This window comes from Anguilla rostrata, chromosome 5 (genome assembly GCF_018555375.3).
Source record: "Anguilla rostrata isolate EN2019 chromosome 5, ASM1855537v3, whole genome shotgun sequence".
Taxonomy (NCBI): Eukaryota; Metazoa; Chordata; class Actinopteri; order Anguilliformes; family Anguillidae; genus Anguilla; species Anguilla rostrata.
In genome coordinates, this window is record NC_057937.1 from 41,150,925 (window position 1) to 41,173,407 (window position 22,483).

At 41.8% G+C, this 22,483-nt stretch overlaps 1 protein-coding gene across 4 annotated transcripts in view; it reads left to right on the plus strand.

Moving 5' to 3' along the window:
* LOC135255285 (SH3 and multiple ankyrin repeat domains protein 2-like) overlaps positions 1-22,483 on the plus strand; it is a 177,107-nt gene that overhangs the window by 56,648 nt on the left and 97,976 nt on the right. For all 4 annotated transcript variants that reach the window (XM_064336240.1, XM_064336239.1, XM_064336242.1 and 1 more), the window contains exons 6-10: positions 1,823-1,974; positions 2,310-2,477; positions 5,263-5,379; positions 11,537-11,614; positions 20,441-20,507. In XM_064336240.1, the coding sequence (XP_064192310.1) occupies positions 1,823-1,974; positions 2,310-2,477; positions 5,263-5,379; positions 11,537-11,614; positions 20,441-20,507 (582 nt within the window). The remainder of the gene's footprint in view (positions 1-1,822; positions 1,975-2,309; positions 2,478-5,262; positions 5,380-11,536; positions 11,615-20,440; positions 20,508-22,483) is intronic.

Here is a 22,483-nt window from a genome sequence, read left to right on the forward strand (position 1 = left end):
TAGAATAGAATCCAGACTCCTTGTCTTCCCTGCCTCCTCCTCTCTCTCCCTCTTTTGTGCACGCGTATGAAAGAGGAATTTCATAATACTTAAGTGGTTTTGCGAGTGCACTGCCGCTGACAGCTTAATTTTAATGCAGTAAGGCAAGTCTTTGCCCTAGCAATAGTTCTGTCAGCTCCAAAATCTGTCAGCTCCAAAAAATCCTTGCTCTGCAGAATGTGGTCCAGTTCTGGAGTGGGCAGCTTCCGAGACCTTAATCATGTCAGCGTTTATAATTTCATAACGGATAGGACGGCAATGATAATTGCATCTAATTTTGGCCGAGGGTGATATATTGCAGTGGAAAGATCCTCTGAAATCCCCCTTTTTTTTCTGTGCACATGCTTCAACCTCTCTTCCATGCCTTCTTAATTAGCGCAATTAGTTAAAGATAACAGTTTGGTGGTTATTTAAAATGCAAATATGGGAATGTGTGTCTCTTGGCTTTAATTACATCATATAATGAAATCTTCCCATTTTAAACGAGGGGGATTAGTTAGTGAAATCTGATTTTGCTTTCCATGAATTCCCTCCACCCACGGTCTTAGCGAGGCTTTCGTGGCAAATAATATCCTGAAAGTTTTAATATTAAAAATTAAAAGCTCTTATTTATTATTTATTACACGGTAAAAGCTTTTGTATCGCTGAAAACTAGTGCGTTTGTGCACTGTCTGTTAATGTCGTTGAAGTGAAAGTGTTTTCCACATGTATTGAATAACAATATGAAATGACAGAACATCTGAAATGTCTTACCTTTGGAAAGTTACCGCTGTAAACGCACTGGGTTTGTTGTTCACACAAGGTGGAACAAGGCAAGCGGTTAAACCTTTGAAGTCTTAATATATGTCCAGAAATTTGACTTAAATTCAGGTTTTATTGTTCTCAATACAAACTGCATTTATGTGAATGCCAAACTCACCAGACCGCATTGGAGAAGACCCAAAATAGGAAAACATCATTCATTCATTTTTAAGCTGCTAAAGAAGGCAGACTTAAAATGCAGGTTTTGCATAACTGGTGCTGTGACAGGCCCCAGCATTAGCACACACAAGACTCAGCCCTGCGATTGGGGAGGCAGGACTGCGGAGAGCGCATTTTCTCCATCGGATGCCTCTGGCACTGTTTCGACAGGGCCACCTCCACTTGCAGGCTCAACAGAGACCGAATCTAAATGAGCCATGCTGTGGCCTCTGTTTCCTGGTGCTCTGCCAAAACCACTTACACAATTCGGCTCAACCTGCAGGCCCACCACCCCCCCCCCAACCCCCAACCCCCCAGCACGTAACAACTACTGCACCTATGCTGTCTGTCCGTTGTTACTACGATCTCTCTTTGCTCAGTTTGTAGCGTGGTCTTCCCGACTTGGCTTAGCGACTCCCCTGCCTGAAAAACAGAGGGGATGCATGTGTGGAATAAATCTTTTTTCATTCTGTTTTGTTATCACTTCAGGATTTCAGTTTTGTTGTAAAATACTGTACCATCACACATCTCCCTTTTTGAGTCCTAATAATGCTAAGCCTGAGGATTAGAAGCAGAAGTCCAGGTGTCAGAAAATTAAAAGTCCTGCCATGTGTTTCTTCCACCCATGAACTCAACCAGCTGATTTCACTAATTAGTTCTATCTCCTTGCTGAAAGGTTATTCTACTAATTAACAAATCCAGGTGTTTGGAACAAAATACTGGGGTGGACTTTTACTTTCAGGACCTGGATTTTTCCACCTCTGTTGAGCCCGAGCCTGAGCGAATTCTGAGGGTACGTCCTGTTGTTTCTGCCCCCTCGCAGAAACCCCGCTGACCTTCGCCGCCCATCTGGACAACATGGTGGACGTAATCAAGGCCCTGAAAAACGGGGGTGCACATCTGGATTTCCGGGCGAAAGACGGGCTGACCGCCCTGCACAAGGCAGCCAAGTCTAAGAACCAAGTGGCCCTGACGGTAGCGTTTGTGTGCTCATCGACTTGCTCATTCTCTTTCCCAGCTCACTGTGCTGCACTCTAGACTTTGAAAATTGGGACCATTGTAGAAGTGACCCAGTGCTTTTCCCAATGCTTTACAACACCAATGCTACACTCACCTTGTACAATTTGAAGTAGTAGTCCACTGACTAAAATAAAAGGCTGCCACCTAGCTTGCGACTACAGGACTGTTTGTGTCTTGGCTGAAGGTTTGATGTCTCTGAATCAGAAGAGCTCCGGCTTTCAGACAGAGAGTGCAGTAAGATTCCTCTGGTCATAGTAGATGGATGCCTGGCTCAAGGTGGCCTCTTGCAGACGCTGCTGGAGCTGGGAGCGTCGCCGGACTACAAGGACAGCCGAGGCCTGACGGCACTCTACCACACTGCCATGGTCGGGGGAGACCCCTACTGCTGCGAACTGCTGCTGCACGAGCAGGCCACTGTCAGCTGCCAGGACGAGAACGGCTGGCACGAGATCCACCAGGTGAGCTCAGCTCAGCTCCTCCCCTTTAACTGTGACACGCGATCACTCACTGTGATTGACAGGGTTATAGCACAATTACTATATGACATCACATCCTGTGAGCCTAAATGCCTACTAACCAGGCAAGAACAATAGCATTTTTGCCATCACCATTGCACATGAGCATGAAATGCTTTTGTAAATGTAACCTCAATGGGCTTTGTCATTACAATAGTTACAATACTGACCATCTATTGGAAGAATAAGCTAATTCCACATTAACTTATGTGATTTATCATTTTATCACATTTTAACTTGATATCTGAAAGTGCTTAGTTCTGTGTACAACTAATGGCAGAAAAGTCATATTGAAAGCCTGTATGTTCTACTCTTTATCTTAAATCAAATAATAGAACAGGCATGTGTAAAGTAGTTATTCAAAGTGCAAAGCACTGCTGTATCAATTCATTTCAACAAGAGTTAGGGAGGTGTCAGTTAACAGCTAGGCCTGATGTGTCACAATAATCTATCTAAACGGTTATGCGTATTGTTTACAAAAGGCTACACAAATTCACATTTACAGGGTGTGTTGAAAGAATATATTGTGCTATATGTTACACAATAAAAGCATAAGCACATATGAATAACTCTAACATGAAAAAGTGGTTGGCTGATACTATATGACAATAACATAACATAACATAATGACGAGAACAGGCATTGTGAGATGGAACGCGTCAAATCCAGGTTTGGATTAATATGCCTTGTGTTGTGCTGTTCTGTACATAACATGGCTGCACTACCCCTCTTAGAGAATATATTTGCAAAACGTGTCTTCCAGAACCAAGCGGATTTTCGCAACTTTTATATGCTTATACAGGATTATGGATTTACGCGCACACATTTATTATGGCTCATTATGAAATTTACGCTGAGTTTGATAAATGGGGTCTGAGATGAGAATAAGGCAATGTGCTCATTTAAGAGCAGTATCTCCTTAACTGGAGATGTGTAACTCGGTCCTTGTCCTTTAATGACCCTCAGCCAGTCTGCAAATATACCTGTAAAGCCCCAATGTGCTTTTTGTGAATAAAGCTTTTTCACACCATTTAAACGTGCCAAGGAATTACTAAATCCACTCAAACGTAATCGCGGACCATATCAATGGCAGTATTTGCAATAAGAAACCCGTGCAAATGCTGGTCCTTGGAACGACGAACACTCTCTAGCTCTCTCATCGTGCTGGTTTGTGTGTTCTGAAGCTCTGAAACAACAGTGCGCCGAAGTGCCACCGGGTGTCCAGACATTGTTTGTTTATTTTAAAAGGTCTTATCTCGCTCACATTACCGAGGCTAAAGCCCAGGGGGGGAAGCGATTCCGAGGCCTTATCAGAGGGCAGGGGTTCTTTCGTCGTCTAATAAAGGAAAGAGAATCCCACCCTGCTGCAATTTCATGTGCTGCTTTGTCCTCGATGGATATCAGCCGGATTAGACGGGCCTCGGCCCATTGTGAGAGCCGTCTTCCCTGCGCTTTGTGAAAATGGCTCCGTTCGTCTCCCCCGTCCTGTGAAGAGACCCATCATTCCAGGGGCGAGAGTCCGCGTAGCTTTCTGTAAATGATACAAAACGATATAATACACAACTATACCGCGTAGGTGGAGCTTGGAATGGCTGACTCTTACTATGTTGATATCCTCGCGCTGAAAATGTGTTTTTTTTTAATGTAGTGGTTTATTTTTAGTTTGTAATTTGGCCTTCTTTCCGGCATTCTGTCACTTTTAAACCCAGTTATTGTTTTGTATGTCGTACAGGAGGATTATTTTCATTTGCGCTTCATTTGTATTTATTATTGGGTTGAATGTGCTCATTTTAGTAAGTGAATCTGGCTTATTTTTTAAAACGGAAGGTTTACCGAAGGAAAACAAGGTATCTGAAACTTGTACAGGACAAGCCTAAGCTTGGTGAAGGTACCCTGACATCTAGTGGACAAAGCTGAAACTGCAACTTCAACGGTGCAGATGGGAATGGTATCAGAGTGCAATACAATATTCAATATGCATAAACTGGAATGTATTTGATAGACCTTGGCCTGATTCCCTCCCTGTCTGGTGAATGTATTCCATTGATCTCAGATCTAGATATAGACCTACATGAATGCCTTTATTTCCCCAGTGACATTAATGCAGTCATTAATGCTTTTCTTATTTTATCTGGTCAATCCTCTGTGTGCTCATAAATGTAGCTCCCTGTGGTCACCAGATCAGCTAATGTATTCTACCAGTGGAATATTAATATTTGAAAGGAATATTAATAAGCATATGGTGATATATTTTTAATCATGTGTTGAGCATTTGTTGTAGATTATTAGCATACAATCACTGAAGTAGCGTTGTTTCGTTTTGAAAGCTGAGGATCGGAAAATTTTGCTCATTAAAGTTAATCCATGGGGGTTTCATTTATGTTGCTTGGTTACAATGCTTGCAAGTTATTTGTTGGATTTGCATTCCTTGTGCTTTTTTTTAAATAAAATTATGACTGAAAATGTTTGAGCTCACCTGTAATTAATCAAATGTTTTATTTGATGCAAACCAATTTAAAAAAACTTTTGTACTTTTGATGAAATCAAAAATAAGGATTTGAGTAAAAAAAACAGAAGACTTTTATCACAGTTAAATCAATTAGGATCAAGAAAAATTTGTTATCCTTCAGCTGTCGATGTGAATTTGTGTGGATATGCACATGAAAAGGTAATTCTGCCCCCTGCCTGCTGGTGTGACTCCTCTTCCCTGTTCCGTGGTGTGTTTCAGGCCTGTCGCTATGGACACGTCCAGCACCTGGAGCACCTGCTGTTCTACGGCGCGGACATGAGCGCGCAGAACGCCTCGGGCAACACGGCGCTGCACATCTGTGCGCTCTACAACCAGGTGTGTGCGTGCGCACGCTCTCACACAGCGTCACCCTCACCTGCTCACTCGCACCACTGAGCTCACACCTGCCTTGTTAAAACATCTTGTTGACGTGGGAGCACTATGGTGTAGTCTCCAGGTTGCATTTCAGCTAAGACCATACTGTCGTAGCCCTGAGCTGCATTCTTGATGACCATCAGTCAAAAGAAGGAAAACGCATTTTAAGTAACCATAAGAGTTGAAAGCCAAAATGTCGGGTGGAAAAACTACCACGGTGCTCTTGCTCAAACTGTGTCGAGCTAATATTTTCCTTCACACATTAATTTTCAAAATGGTACTGTCCTCTGCATTTCTTAATTTCAGACTAAGTTTTCTCACCACTCAGCAGTTAAGTGGGATTCAAACATCTTCTGAAACAGCTCAATAAGTTATCTTCAGTAGTAGGTAACATTGCTATACATATACAATATACAATATTCCTCCTTTTGTTATACACTTGGCCAATGCTGTTGTAATATTACTGTTGTTATGCTGTTCTAGTATGTTCCTAACTAACGTCAAACAAATATGTACAGTACCATCAAGTTAAGTAAAGCAAATAATGTAATTTAATATGGTCCAGTGGTCCAGGACTGTGGCAGTGGTCCTGGGTTTGAATCCTGCCAAGCCCAGGTTCTGAATTAGTGAAGACACTGGCGCTTCCTCAGAGAACCGCCACTCCGCCGTTTGATTGGATAACCTTGACAATGCAGCCCTGGCCCTCGTTATATTCTTTTTGATGCCCAAAATGCAGTGCAAGGGGTTTTTATTCCCTTTTCCAGGTATTTGAGGTATTTCTTGTCAAGGCTGTTGCAGATCAATGGGAGATCCCTCTTTCTCATTAATGGCTCTGCCCTCTCCCCCACCCCCTCCACATGAGCAACGTGGTCAGCAGACTTCTTCCGCAGGCGTAGGCGGCCACGTTTAATGAGCGCACATCAAGCTAAGCCACGACAGGGTTATGGCCGCGCCCGGCTTACGGTGCGGTGCTGTCACCTGGCGCGCCCTGACGCAGTATGCCCAAATAAGGACATCCTCTGCGTATGCAATCCGTGGGCAAGCGCTTCTGTGTGGCGTGGCAGGTCATTACCGCGAGTGCAATTTTCTGTGCTAAAAAAACAGACATGCAAGACCTTGTGTGGTTTGGACAGGTTGCATAGAATGATCATTGTTCCTAATTACTAATTGGTTCAGGTATGAACCAATTGTGTTCCTGGTTCTGAAATTCCAAATTGCACACTGCTTAGCCAGAATTCTGATGACTCATGTACCTTTGTGCTGTTTTCCATATGTACTGCTGTCTACACACAGTTGGTCCCCAGTGACCCTGTGTTTTCAGAAAGAGCTGTAGTATGCAACATGGCCTCCTGTTTAATGCTCTCTGAGATATTCTGCATCCTAACCAGATACTTATTTCCAGCATTAATTTTTTGAATGCTCCGTTACTACATCCCTTCCTGAATATTCCTAATGAGCTCGCAAATCATGAGCTTTAACACTGGTAGTATGCAGCTTGCTCATAACGCTAGTGGGTACAGATTTAGATCATTTAGTTAATGGGGTGATGCAGAGGCTGAATGTGAGTCATTGGACTGGCAGTTGATTAAAAGAGACATGGAATCATCTGTCTTGGTTGTATAGCTTTTATGTAACTCATGCAAATGCCTACTTAAACAACTGAACTTTTAGTCATTCAACAACCGACAGTACAGTACAGTGGCAACCAAGTGATCAGTATCACGCTAAATTAATGTTGGTATAGATGCAGTTAAACAGTCGGAAATTTTCGAATCTGGAGGAAATTGCATTCCTGCATCAGGTAGAACCAGACGCAGTGGGAATAGGGAGACATACTTTACAGAAAAAGTGGTTGTAGAGATTTGTTTCTGCATAAAGAAGTCTCTCAACCTTCGAGCTGCCACTTCTTACATCGAAATGACCGGGGTGAAGATGCGCTCTTGGCCGACCGCGTCCTTGGCCACTGAACTAAAGACATTGAATTGATAGATGTTCTGTTCCGTGTGAAATGTCAACATGTTATCGTTGTCTGTGGTTTTCGCTGGTGTCCTAATTTCCGTGGTTGCCAAGCACTGGTCTGAGAGGTGGGATAAGAGTAAAGGAGAGGCGCAGAGAAGTCCTGGCCTCTGAAAACCAATTATTAATATTCTCCTTTAGAGTGCTATTTCCTGCCTTCAAACGGAGGTGAAGTGGAGGTGGATTGACAAACAAATTCTATAGCAAGTGTGCAGGGGTCATCTGGAACATACGTGTGAGTGGAAAAAAGCTTAGCTGTGTACTTCAACACACTCCATTCATTTGACTTTTTCCAATGACATTATGCTAATGCTCATATACGACCTTTGGTGTCCAAAGAAGATAACCGTAGAACAGAGAAACTGATGTCCTTCACAAAAAAGCAACATTTTATGGTTGCAGAAAATATATTAAATATATTAGAGGTGGGTTTTTATCTGAAATTTTCAGCATGCAATTGCAAGTTATGGTGCATGTAATCAGTGATAGTGTGTACAGGGAGTAATAGTGGAATGTTCTCTGTGATATGTATGCACCTTGGGGAAGAATATAAAGGTGCTGGCCAAAATATGTTACATAATGATCATATGTATTTAGATTGCCTTTTGTCACATATCACACATACATGTCACACATTAATGCGTATTGCATTGCTTGCCAAAACTAATCTTGCAAAATGAACCAGGGAAGGTACAGTATAGGTCAAAAGTCTTCTACTTGCAGAGACACAACTTCTCTAAAAATATGCTTCTTTGGCTTTAATTAAAATTAGACACATTTTTGGAAGTCTCTGCAATCATTTTGCTAAGTGGGAGGGTATTTTGCAAAGTGCAAAGGGGTAATTAAATTGAGTTAAATCTTACCTACTTTAAGTTTTTTTTAAACTACAGGTAGCCTAATATGTTTAGCTAGTAAAGTAAAGTAAAGTAAAATAAGCACTAACTATAGCAAAGAAGATGGAGTTAGGCTTAGATGCGCAGGGCCAAGTGAACATATTGTGGCAAGAAGGTTATTTCCAGAGAAAAATTGCAAAGAAGCTTATGATTTCCAGATGCAGCATTCAGTACATGCTCAGAAGGGTCCAGCTGATAGGCAGTGATGTTAACTCATGTCCTCAAAAAGTTCCACCTTTGACTCATCTGTCCATCATCCAGGTGCTTTTTTGCAAATGTGAGATGAGCATTGATTCTTCTCTTGGCTAGCAGTGGTTTCCTCCTTGCTACTCTCCCTTGAATCCCATTTTTGCCCAGTCTCTTTCTTATTGTGGAATCATGAACACTAACCTTAGCTGAGGGTAGAGAGGCCTGCAGTTCTTTTGATGTCTTTCTGGGATGTTGACTGATGTGATTTTCTGGATGAGTTATCATTTCGCCCATGGAGAAATTATGGCAGATCGGCCACTACTAGGAAGATTCAGCACTGTTCCAAGTATTCTCCATTTGGAGATAATGGCTGTCACTGTGGTTTGGTGGAGTTCCAGAGCCCCAGAAATGGCTTTGTAACCCTTTCTTGATATATTTCAACAATTTTGTTCTCATCTCTTCTGGAATTTCCTTTGATCATGGCATAGTGTGCTTGTAGAAACTTTGTGGTGACTACTTCACTCTGATGGTAAGATTCAATATCAGTGAGGTTTAGATTCAATAGGGCTGACTGAAATCAAGTATGATTGGGTTCAATCAGCCAAATCTAGTTATGAACTAAATATGGTTAATTGGTTGATTGAATAACTAAGGGGGCAATTACCTTTTCAGTTGGGTGATATGGGTTTTTGACAACTTTTTTTCTTTACATAAATGAAGTAACAGTTTTTAAAATGTGTTTACTCAGTTTCCCTTTGTCTAATATTACATTTTCTGTAAAGATCTGAAACCATTCATTGTGACAAATATGCAATAATGGAGGAAATTAGGAAGAGGGCAAATACTTTTTCACAGCGCTGTATATATTAACAAGGCAATAGAAAAAATGGAAATTGATATTAAAAATAATTAATGGAAATGCTTTCAGGATTTCTTGGTAGACCTTTGTCTTGGTACATCTGTTAGAAATAAGAAAATCAAATTCAAGAACACATTTTTGTGTAATTCAAAATATAATGCCTCTCTTGGTTTGAAATTGTATACAAACATACACTTCTATTCTTACTGTCAGGGTTCATGAGTTATGGAACATGATCAGCCTGACTGCAATGTGCCGCCATTTTATTTGCTTTTGCATGTGTTGTGTATCTCTATATATCCGCAACACCCCTCCCCCTTCATTTCTTTTCACAATTTCTGTATCTCCAATTAAACTCTGCTCCTGTACCCTCTATGCCCTCCTGCTGTCCCCACAGGGAGTATTGCAGCCGGAGAGTGTGCACTTATCTAATATACTTGCACATGACCCGGTGAGATTTCTCAACATAATAACACCCCCCCCCCCCCCAGCATGTTACAGGGGAGCTAATTCTGATCAAAGGAGAGGTGCACATCTCATTTTTAAATGGAACATTTAAAATGGAATCAAATAATATTTAGATTCAACCAATCGCCAAAACAGAAATGCAGCAAACATGTTGGTATGTGTTCAAATACACAAATTCTAACCCATTAAGAGTCGGCGGTGTATGTTTTGTGGTTATCTCTTATGGCGAAGGCTGTCTTTACAAGGAGGGAAAACAAGACCTACATATGAATATCTCAGTGAGAAAATTCCGGCAAAACTGTGCTTGTGTTTCTGTGATAAGAAGCTGAAAAGTATCGTACTGTGCCTGCAGCGTATTGTGGAGAATAACATTAGGACGTATAGTTTGCAGAAAAGATCAATGTTTGTGGCTGTGATTGTGGCTGACCCTGCCCACAAGCTCTGATCCAGAGAAGAAGTACAGCAGCGATGATGGACCTCCCAGCCGGAAAAGAGCAGCACATTTGAGATTGCCCTCTGGCTAAAAAATATTCACACATCTTCTATTGGCGAGATAATGGAAAGTGGTGTGAATTCCCTTATAGTGGAGGATGCCATTCTGAAAAAATGCTACAGCTCCTTGAACCAAAGCACAAATCCCAGATAGTTTTTTGTTTTTTTGTCAAAACCTGTAATATTTTGTTGACAAAATTAGTGATTTTGTCTGACAAACTGTATACCTTCTAAATTATTGTGTGATGTTTTGGAGTGAATTACAGTGACAATCCAACACAGCATAATAAGATAATGATTACTAGATTTGTTGTTTTATAGTAGGAATGTAAAATATCAGAGTTGCCCTCAGAACAGACAGACGCCTTAAATGATACAAGATACATCCTTGCTTCTAAAAAATGTTAATTTTTCTAGTGGTGCAATACATTTGCAAGGCCCCCTCACTGATCACCTTCTGTTGAGGTTGGTTCTGGCCTACAATCAGTCAACAGCTCCATGGAATTTTATTTATAATTAAATGCAAGTGTTAGATCTCTTCTTTACAAACACAGTTTGGCAAGTTCAACAATCACCAAAATCAGCTTGCCAAATCTTGCTTCTGACCGAAGAAGTACCAATCGCTTTTACAGTCAGTTAAGGACAAATGATTGTTGGATGCAGGCCCCTGTGTTCTACGCCTCGAAAGAATTCACGGTCTGTGCAGAGCGGCGAGGACGTAACGGGTGGCGGTGCTGGAGCCGTTGGGTAATTGTGTAACGGTGTGTGCGCTTCAGCGAAAGCGTGTGTTTGCGCGTGTGCTCGGCGGAGCTTTCCGTGGGTGGGCAGCTAAATCCAGCGATTGGAAGTGGGCTCTCTCTGCGCCGCGGCATAAAAAGATTCCCCCTCGCTCGCTGCGCAGAGCCTCTCTCAGCCTCCCGTGCCTCTCTGTTCCCCCGCGCGCCGCGCACACTCCATCCGCGGGGCCCCGAGGAGGTGCCCCCAAACCCGTAAGTGCCACGGATTTTACCCGGGCTGACTTTGGCCCGCTTCCACGAGGAGCCGTTCGCCAAACCTGCTTCAGAAGCTTCGCCGTGGCGAATTCTGATCTGCTCTCCTTCCTTGATAGGGATTGGGGTGCGGGGGTGGGTGGAGGCTTCAGGAGATCGGAAACCTGTTAACCACCTCTGGTGGTTTCTTGTGTGTCCTGTTTCCCCCCCAGGATAACTGTGCCAGAGTTCTTCTTGTCCGCGGAGCCAGCAAGGAGGTGAAGAACTACAACAGCCAAACTCCATTCCAGGTACGGATGCGCTCCTCTCTGTCCTTTCCTGCTGATTCTGCTTAAAGCAAGATGCCCTACAGGTTGTACCCATGACCTAAAATGGTCGACAGTGAAATGTGTGGAATTACTGTAAATCCAAGCTTGTGCAAAATGTTCCCACAATGTTGAAACACGCAATGCAATGCTGTCATACCTCTGCCACACCATACAGGGTATAATGGCTTGATTCAAGCTCGGTTGTGGCACCGCAGTTACACAAATGATATCACGCTCATGGAGCTCTGAATTTCTGGTTATGCTGGCATGCTTTAAGCTTTGAGTTGTTAAAACTTTGATTAAATGAAACATCTCAGGGAGCTTTGTCTGCTTGTGATTTCAGTCATCACAGATTGTACCTTTTTCCATTAATTACTTGTCAGTCATTATGGGAGTCTGCCGTTTAAGAAGCGAATCAATCCTTGTTGTGTAACAGCATGAATATTTTGGGAGCCTGAAGGTTCAAATAGTAACAAACTAACATTGTTGACTTAAACAAAGCTTCCTCATGAGTCAGAGAGAGAGAGAGACCCAGATAACGCTGGCTTTATGTAAGGCAGTCCTCCACGCTTGATGGCCACTCGAGCGCTGCAGTAACTCCACTTGTGTTAATTGTTGTTTAGGTGTGTCAGCTGGAAGGCATCTCGTTTTGCCTGATTGGAAAACAGTGAAATAATAGGCTGGTGTGACCCTTTTATCTTGTTGAGTGGGATTCTGGAGATGCATTGTGGGAGATGAAGTCCAGAAAAAAATGACCCCCTGTCTAGACTAAAGATTTCATAATGCTGACTTTTAAAGCTCTGATGAAAAAGAGCAATGGTTTCTGATTCACACTAACCTTTGTGGTAATGGCCTATCTGACTTGCCTACCCACATTTCCCTCTGTTATATACTTGGCTAACTCAGTTAGTGAAGGCCATACAAATGTTATATGTAGCTTTAATGAAATGAGTCAGAGAGTTTCCACCATTGCACTTGTACATGGCTGCGGCTATTGCTGGAATTGATTTACACAGGTACTTCAACCTTGCAGCCATGCTATTTTTCCCTGTATAGTAGAGTCTTTATGTATTCTGAACAATATAAAACTCCAAACCAGGCCAGTCCACCATTTCTACAAACTACATGGTAGTGCTTGCAAACCAAGAAAACAACACACTTTTTAGAACCTGGAGCGCCAATGAAATAAAAACTAAATTTAAACCTATGTGGGTGCAAAAAAATATTTTGAAAAATTTTCACCGCTACACATGATTTGAAAAAACTCACATAATGAAGAACACCAGAGCTGAAAAAGGCACAGTTTTTGCAAATGAAGTGTTCTACATGAAACACAACGTCAAAATGAAGTGTGAATCATGAATGACAGTTGAGCGTGTGCTTTTGAATATGACTGAAAATGAAATGTCCCATTGCCGTGAACTCAGTAACAAAATATGTTTTTGATTTAAAAATAAAGGCAAAGCTTGCAAATCATTTATTTTTATCTGTTGGTACTTCCCATTGACCCTTTCTAGTGAAAAGTCTTCAGAATGAAATCTTGTGTTCTAAGTTAGTTCTTTGATTAGAATTCGCTTAATCGCTCCTGTATTATGAACTTGTATTTTGAGTAGTATGAACTGTTGGTCTCTGTAGTTGGTGTACTTTGGGTGGTTGTGCATTGTAGCTGCTTTTAATAAAAGTGGATCCTAGCTGAAGTGTCCAAAGACTCATAATTCTTCCAGATCAATGGCTGCTCCGAGTTGTATGTTTCAACTCTTGTGAATATTATTATTCAGCATACATTACGTATGTAAATTCTTTGTTGAAACATGTTTAGCGGAAGGCTGTTAATCATCTCTCAGAGTGTAGTGTGTGAGACCTACATTTTTAAATTGACGAGGCATCAAGTAACATATAAAAAAATACTAAATAAAATTATACATTTTATGTATCCTCAGTACTGGTAACAGTATGACTTTACACTGCTGGTTAAACAGGCTGACACACATGTGGAACTGCTAATAAATATTCAAAGAATTTAGAAATTGGGTTGATTTGGAATATTATCAAATGTCAAATGACTGATCTCAGTTCCCTCTAATAATATTTTCATACTGTTTTAAATAGGAGGTATAGTGTCTGTATTGGTTATATGAAGAAGCAAATCAGTTTTTTTTAATAAACTTACCAATTTCTCAGTGAGATGTGTGAGAGAGATTTGACATGGAAAATAACTTTATTCAGTGCACGTACTGGAGCCCACCCCCTCTCCAGTAACGCTGGGCCACATCTCAGGTGTGAAGATGCTGAAGCTGTAAGTGTGGACATCCCACACAATCGCATGCACTTGAATATTCCTTTGCCTTCGTCCATGATCTTTTGTCATTTTATAGCCTCTAAAATGAGATATTTGGTACATATATGTGAGGTATTTGTGTGTGTTATTGTGCGATGGATTTGAGAATGAGTAGAAAAATTTGTGTGTGTGTGCATGGGTATTTGATCATTTGATTGTTACTCTATTTTGTGTGTGTGTGTGTGTGTGTGTTTGGGGGCTTGTATGTGAGAGTGTGTATGCAAATTGTATGTGGGACTTTGTACGCACGACTGCTTGTGTATGTGTAATTGTATGCATGTATGGATGTGTACATATGTGTCCGTAAATGGCTGTCTGTGCACATGCCTGTCTGCATGTGTGATTTTTTGTGCATGCATTTTTTATATGTTGTTTCAATAACAGCTGCGTGTATGTGTGTGCAAGCACTTGTCTGTGTGTGCTTACGTGTATGTGTCTATGAGTATTTGTGCATGTGTGTGTGTGTGTGTGTGTGTTTGTATGTGCGTTCATGTGTGCCTATGTTTCATTACAAGCCGTGTGCATGAAATGAGAAAAGTAGTGTTATCACCACATGCAGCACCAAGCTTTTAAGATCAGAATGCCCTAACGCTGCACTTAACATTTGATGAGCTAGCCTGCTTAGAGAGCAAACAGGTATTAACATCCCAGTTGAAAATGGTCCTTGGTGTTACTCTACGTGCCCCTATTCCTGACAGGGTCATATGTGGATATTAGTATAGATTACTGTTCTGATCTCCTCGTGTTGTGGAGTCAGATCATGGCTGCTTGAGTCTACCATCCACGTAGGAGGAGCGCTTATGTAATCTACACATCCTCTGTGCACTGTAGCTTTCCTGATAATCTCAATTATTTATCCCCTCCTTCTAAAAATGTGTGCTATGCTCCATTTGCTGATTTGATAGAGCTCAGTTCAGTAATTTGGTCTGTTTCCATAAGCATACTTAAATGTAGGAGTACGGTAGTTACGGAAAACGGCATTTATTCTGTCGTTTTCCCTGATTCCCCTCCCCCCCCCCCATACACAAATGCTTATACATTATGCATTAATGCACATTCCCTTTGCCAACCCCCAACCATACTGTATATACAGAATGTGTCCAAGCTGCCTCATCTAAGTTGTGAATACAGAAATGGGTGGAAGTAAATTCCTCCATCCAAATGTCAAGCCTAGATCCCTGTCGGTCCTTTCCATTAGTCTGTCACTTCTAGATGTGGCTATGCCTTTGCAGTGCAGAGCAGTCAAGATCTCTGTGTGGTCTGTTCCCCAGGGATAGGTACAGGTTAATCTCATTTTTTTAATGGGGTTTTTTGGCAACGGTGGCCACCCACACTCCAGAGGTGTTGTCTCTCAAGTTGCCGCAAAAGATTACATCTCACCTTTCTTGAAGAGTCACCTACCTCTCCTTACTACAGATGCTCAGTTCAGTCCTGGCTACTCGCACTGTCAGTCAGTCACAAGGATGTCTTGAGTTTCAAATGCATAGGCAAGGTCTGCCGTTCAGACAAGCATCATGTAGTTACTAGATCATCTCCTCATTTTGCATCACTATGCAGAATGGCTGTAATATAATACAATGTAAAACATACTGCAAAACTGACAAAATTTTATGTTTGACCAAAATAGTCACACGTGGGCACAATAGTGGGTTCATACTGAAAGATGGAACTCATACTGAAGTGCTGGATACACGTTTTGACTGTGAGGATCCTTTAGGGAAGTTTTCTTTGAATCAATAATTGACTAATTGGCTGTTGTGTTTGGATCACTGATGAAAGGATGAAGGAAGCTAGTGCATTGTACAAAGCTAGTGTCTGGTGACCTTTTCAGAGGTCCATGGCTGCAGGTTCTCTGGGTCTGATGGACTCACCTGCCGCGCTGTGGTTGGGCTGCTCCTCTTCCTCAGCCAAAGGCCTGGGGTTTCGCTTTACTTTTGTGCCCTCATTTTGACTTCTTTATGGTTAGGTGCCATTCAGGAAACGCTGCTGGTGATGTTCCTTCAAGTAGGCTGCTTGGCCGGTTCCAAATAAACTGCAATGCTTTTCTTGACCCATTTGATCAATGTAAACCCTGCACCACTGTGTACAGAAGTACCTTCTTCACAAGGGCTCCTGATTGGAGCGTGTGATTAAGACACTTGTGATGTGTCCTACCAAGTCTGAGTCCAGACCCCACTAGCACCATGTGTGGCCAGATGTTCCATTATGGGAAACTATTGGCAATACCTCATTAAGAGCCAGCAACACCTTTGACCAATCAGGTGCCTGCAATCCGCCAGTGTAGAAATGCACAGGACTTACCTATCAGCTGTTTGTAAAGTGTGCTCTGTTTTAAGAATCGTGCACAAACCATTAGATGGCCATATTAACTGTTCTGCTTGCTCTAAACAGCTATAAAAAATTATCACAATACACTTAATAAGGGCCGTCCCATTTTTGAGAGCACCACTGGATCACTTTCCTGCGATGTAGTTGTGTCTTTACTGGATCTGCACCTTATAAGATTCGGTTCATTCGTAATTGAAAATCCATCTCTCTTATGAGCAATAGCTATAGGCGCAACCCACTCCTTGAACCAGAAACAACATGGAGTTACTATGGCAATCCTTTTTTGGCGTAGAGACAGGAACATGCACATCGGAGCAGGTTTCCAAAAACAAGGCTCAGTTACTGAAGTCATTTGTTTTTCTGTTTTCGATTACCTAAACCAGAGGACCTCAGATTAAACTTGCATTTTCTTCATTTTATTTTTATTCAGATTTGAAATCCGTTGCTCTACCTCTATTGCACTGGATTGTGGTAATAGTGCAGTGACCCTACAGCGATCAGCTTCACTGTCATGGTTATCTGTCACTTCCCGTAACCTGAATTGCAAGACCCCTCGAGCTGAAATTTCCTTTGCATCCAGCAAATATTTATTTCAATTATTTTCTGTGCTGCATCATTACTGCCATTACGCAGCTACAGCTATACCAGTGCAATCAACATAACATCCCGCTGCGTCCCCCTGTATTTTTTAGTTTCCATAATGAGAGAGCCTTCGAAGCCCTCTCCACAGTGAACGAATGGTCAAAGCCGCCATTTCCATGGATCCATAGAGGGGTTTCCTAGTGTAGGCATCGTGTTATTAACACTTCAGTGGTCACCTGGGGGTACTGACCCGTTAAGCAGTAAAGTGCAATTTCAAGGCTACTCCGAGTTATATCTGGACCGAGCGATCGAGCCAACTTTGTTACATAAGCGCAGCGTAATTTCCAGGACGCTCCTACAGTAGGGCAAGCAATCACGGCAGCCTAAAGACGCACCAGTGCCACGAATCACAAGCATTAATGTCTTTTATAAGCGTCCAACTGTTATGCAGAGGCATATCTGAGATTATTACAACGGCCCTACCCCCTTGAGATCAGCACTTTGGAAAAGGGAATTTTTGCTCTCGTGTCAGCAGAAAGGTTTGATTCTGAGTAGTGATACTGCGCAATGTTCGCTGCCTGAGCAGATGACTTTAAAATGTGAAGCATTCCTTCGCGAGAACAAGACCCGTGAAACGGTACTGTTCTTCACTGTTGTCTGCTATGAGGGAAAGGGATAGAGGTTCATGCTGTGAAGCACTTTAAAGGTGTTGTTTTAAAAAAAATCTTTGCACATGCATTGCAGTGCCTTTTGTGTAGCTTGCTGTTAAAGAGGGGTGTGAGTTGAACTTTTCCTCTGATACTTTGTGGAGAAAGGTTCTCTGCCTCTCTGGTGTGTGTGCACTTGTTCCCATGTTTGCAGTTGTAGCTGTCTTTGCTAATTTGATCACATGAGCCTCTTCCCTGCATTTGCAATTGATTTTTGTCACTTCCACTGACATACTGACAGTATGCTGGCTAGCTAGCTCTTGCTAAAGTTACAGATGTAACACAGATGTAAAAGCTAATGTAATTAGCGTAGCACTAGCCCACCGCTCCCCTCACTCCCTTGGGGTGGGTTGCAGGTTGCTCTAAGTGTTTTTTGAGACCCTTATGTTAATGTGCAACATGAAAGATGCTATTAATCTGTCAGCTGGTCTCTACTGCTCAACCACCCAGAGCCAGAAAAGCAAAAGACCTTCGAATTGCTCCGTGTGGTGTATTAGTATGTGCACACCAAATATGAAACCAGAATAGAAAAAAACATGTAAATATAGCATATTCTATTATTATTATTATTTTTTATCATTGAAATTCCTAGTGTATATTAGTAGTGTTGAACCACATGTTGCTTCCATTTGGTGTTTTATCAGTTAAAAGGATAAACAAAAATACTCTTGGTATGGAATTGAGACAATTCTCTACTGCCCCCTTGTGGGTCTATTTAGGGCCACAGTTTGAAACCTTATATTACACATGCAGGGCAGCAGGATAAGAACAGCAATGGGTCATATGAATTGTGTTATAAACTATGATTATGTATGTTTTTAGTACATTTTGTTTGATGCTTTCAGTACATTTCAATACAAATATTCAAGTGTTAATACTCTGACATTGTCCTGGAAGGAAACACTACCTATTATAAAAGTAGTAAATAAGTACCAGCTGTCAGTTTAAAGAGCATTTTTAGTTGGACTACTGTTATTGTTGTTCAAATAATGTTGTCTCCCTCTCCCTTTAGCTTTGGAAAGGAGCTGTAATCATCCTTTATTTAATTAATTTATTACCTTATTCATATAGCACTTTTAATACAATGGTTTGGAGCCCAAAATGCTTTACAGATGAGCATTTGCAACTAGAAAATAGAAATAAAAACAGAATAAAAAGTAAAAACAGAAGTAACATAGTTATAAAAAGACTATATACTGTATGTATATATGTATGTATATATATATATATATATATATATATAGAGAGAGAGAGAGAGAGAGAGAGCGAGAGAGAGAGATGAACTATAAATAAGTACACCCTTTTGAAAATGAATTGAATATACTCGGATTTGAATTTGCCTTTATCATTGTTTACCATTTAATCCTTACATTCCATCTTCATTTGCAAAAGACTAGTCTCATCTAGGTGTGTTCATGCATTCCATTGTCACAGCTGATTCTTTTGTTCTTGGTCATTAGGAACTCAAAGCCCCCACCCCCTCCCTAGCCGTTTGTCCATCGGCATGTTCTTAAATTCGTATTGGTTCATTTTGTGAATTAGGTTAGTGTGCTTCTGTTGGATTCCTCCATTTCTGCTGCTTTGATTTGACATTTTTATTTTTTCTACACTGCATGGGGATGATGCAATATGGCATAATCCTTCCATCTGAAGGCAAATTTCACAGAAATCACTGGAAATGAATACCCACTCTGTTCATGCTTTGCCTTTGGAATCTTGAGCAGAACAGCACTAGAAGATCTTAGGGCTTGATTGGATACATATTTAGACGGGCAGACAGTGATATATTTAGATGCAAATGCCATTTAGTGCTTCAAAGACAAGTATTCTAAAAATCAACTCTGAAAACCACAGGTAGCCAGCGCAGTGTAGCAAAGACAGGAAATGGGAGCTCTCATTTTTTTCCTAGTCAGTGTACTTGCAGCTACATTTTGACAAGCTGTAGTCTGTCAATTGACTTGTTTGGAAGGCCAGCAAGAAGAGCATTGCAATAATCGAGTCTGCTTGTAATAAATCCATGTATCAACCTCTCAGAATCTGAGAAAAAAGGTCTCATGCTGGAAATGTTACTTAAATGAAAAAATGCAGTTTTAGTTGAATTAATATGTGCGTTAGAGCTTAGATCAGAGCCTAAAATGACCCCTGAGTTCATTACTCTCACAACTGTGTGTGTTTGTGTGTGTGTATGTGTGTGTTTGTGTGTGTGAGAGAGAGAGAGAGAGAGAGAGAGCTCAGCTGCCTTGGTATGTGGGACTGTGTGTGCTTAGACTCGCGGTGGGCACAGATGAGGGCTAATTACACTGTGAGTCAGTTTACAGGCTGCAGCTGGTCAAACCCCCTAATCTGACTGTGGCTATCACAGTGTGCAAAATAAGATGGGTGATCTCTCTCTCTCACGCACACACACACACACACACACACACTGTACATATATACATATATTTAATATTGTTATTCATGCACATGCACATTTCCTTTGCATATATACACATGTTCACATGCACAGGTGTGCAAGGTGAGCCATTGAAGTGCAGTGTAAATTCTCTTCCCTATGTAGGTTGGAATGGAGCAGTAATGAAAATATTCCATTTGTATGTATGGATATTATTAGCATAATATTAAATATGAATATTTCTAATGGCAAAGGCCATGCCCAATGCTATTACAGGGTTGTAGGACTGAATGTATAGGATTTTCTTTTTTCTATTTTCCTATTGAATTCGTTATATATTTTGCATTCCACAGTCCTGATAGATAACCACTATCTCGTACAGTCATATAACATGCATTGTGTGTAATATTAAATTTCTCTCATATTCAAATTCTCAAATTAAACATTGCTCTTTTTTCTAGGTGGCCATTATAGCAGGCAACTTTGAACTGGCAGAGTTAATTAAGAACCACAAAGAGACTGACATAGGTAAGTGAGTTATTCCTTTCTCTCCCTGGGTTTGTATGAACTGTGCCCAGTGCAGTAGGTACCACAGCCTAGGAACGCATTTGAATTTCAAATAGATCCCTAATAGAGTGTCAAGGAAAACAAAAGACATGCACCAGGCAAGATTGAAAGATGCTTGATTGATGGCTGTGTTGGGTGTGAAATATGTGCCAGTTGAGCCCTGCTACTGGAAAGAGTGTGCTTACATGTGCAACCAGGGGGGCCCTGATGGGGTTTGGATTTTCCTCCATTTCGCTCGGTGACTGGACCCAAGCCAACGAGGATTAACGTGCGTATATCGGGAAAATCCCCCAGAGTCCTCCAGGGGGCATCCCACAAAGACTGAATTTAAAGAGAGGTTCACCGTGGCGTGACGGGTGCCCAGAAGACCCCCAGGTAGGGGTCATGGGACCAGGTAGCCTTTCCTAATTCGGCAGCCATCGGATTAAAGCCCCAATTAAACTCTTTCACACACATCGTGAGGTTAAGAAGGTCGGATTACGGGCGTCAGACGGAATAAATGAGAAAAAAAATAAAAAATGTAATCTGCGATTGTTTCCCGGCTCCATGCAGCTGTCCCGCGCCGAATGAAATGTGAGGCGGGATTAGCGAGCATCTGCTTAGTGACAGCTAGCGAGCGGACCGTGTAGGACGGCACCGGCAGAACGGCGGGCCGGTGCGGGTGCGAGAGCTCGCCTTTCCGTGTGCGCCGTCGACCAAAAACCCTGCGTGTCCTTCAAAATGGTGGTCTGGCAGCCCAGGCCGCGTCCTCACGGATAACTTCGTTTCATTTTTCTCGTCTTCCAAATCTTCCCGGTCTGTGATGGGACATATTTTCGAGCGGATTAACGGCCATGGGTTGCGCCTGCTCCTCCGCAGAGAAAGGTCAGTGCCCTCCCATGAACCCCCGAAGAACCGCTCTGCGATTCTGGGTTTAGGAAGTGTGTTTGCGTGAAGGCATTAGCATTTGAAACAGTTTGGGATTCACAGGTGTAATGATGGGGCGTGCCGTCTAACTGTTCTTAGGGCCTGACCTACAGTTATTGAAGGAGAATTGGAAAATCATTCTAGAAAAGTCTCAGTTAATGGCATCACTAACTACTGTATAGTAGACAAGAGCACCCATTGATAATACTGCCAATTCCGTTCTGGTTTTTTTAAGGTCACACTGTATCCTTGTACAATATAACGACAGCACACTCCACGACAATGCCAACAGCCACTCTCTCTACATACCCATTCAGAAATGCACATCAGGTGGACCGGACTAGATATAGTATTTTCAATCATGTTCCATTTGGGGATATTTACAGGATGGATTTTAGAAATGCCTGTGGGCGGGAGATGCCACGCTCAAATGAAGTATGATGTTCTTTAACCAACAATTTCACATGTCTTTTTTTGAACAAAGAATACATTTCATGAACACATCAGCTGCACGCACTGTTCAGCCAGTCTGACATTTAGTTTACCACAAGAGCAGCCAGCGTTATTGTTAGGGAGAAGGGAAGCGTCGTAATCTTTGATCAAAGATGCCATCACTCAGTAATATCTGCAAGATACATGGCATTGAAGCAGATGCATTTCAATATCAGTGGCATAAGGACATTATTGTGTGCCATTCTGTATCCATCTCATCGTATGCATTATGTTCTGGGTGGAATAGGCGAACACAAGGCTTGCAAGCTGTTCCACATGAATTATGACACAGTAATTTATTGACACTATTAATAATGAATGTAATTTGGAAGCCTCTTTGTGTCCTCTTTGAAGCGTGTCATCTCAATGCACTGCTTTTGTTCTCACCTGATTCCCACATTTTTATCAGCAGTCTAGTGTTGTGTATTAGCTGTCATGTTGCACGTCTTTGTGCTCTTGACACCATATCAATTTGATACACAAAATGGCAGTTTTGTCACAGATGGTTACGGCTTTACCCCCTGCACTGTTTTTTGAGG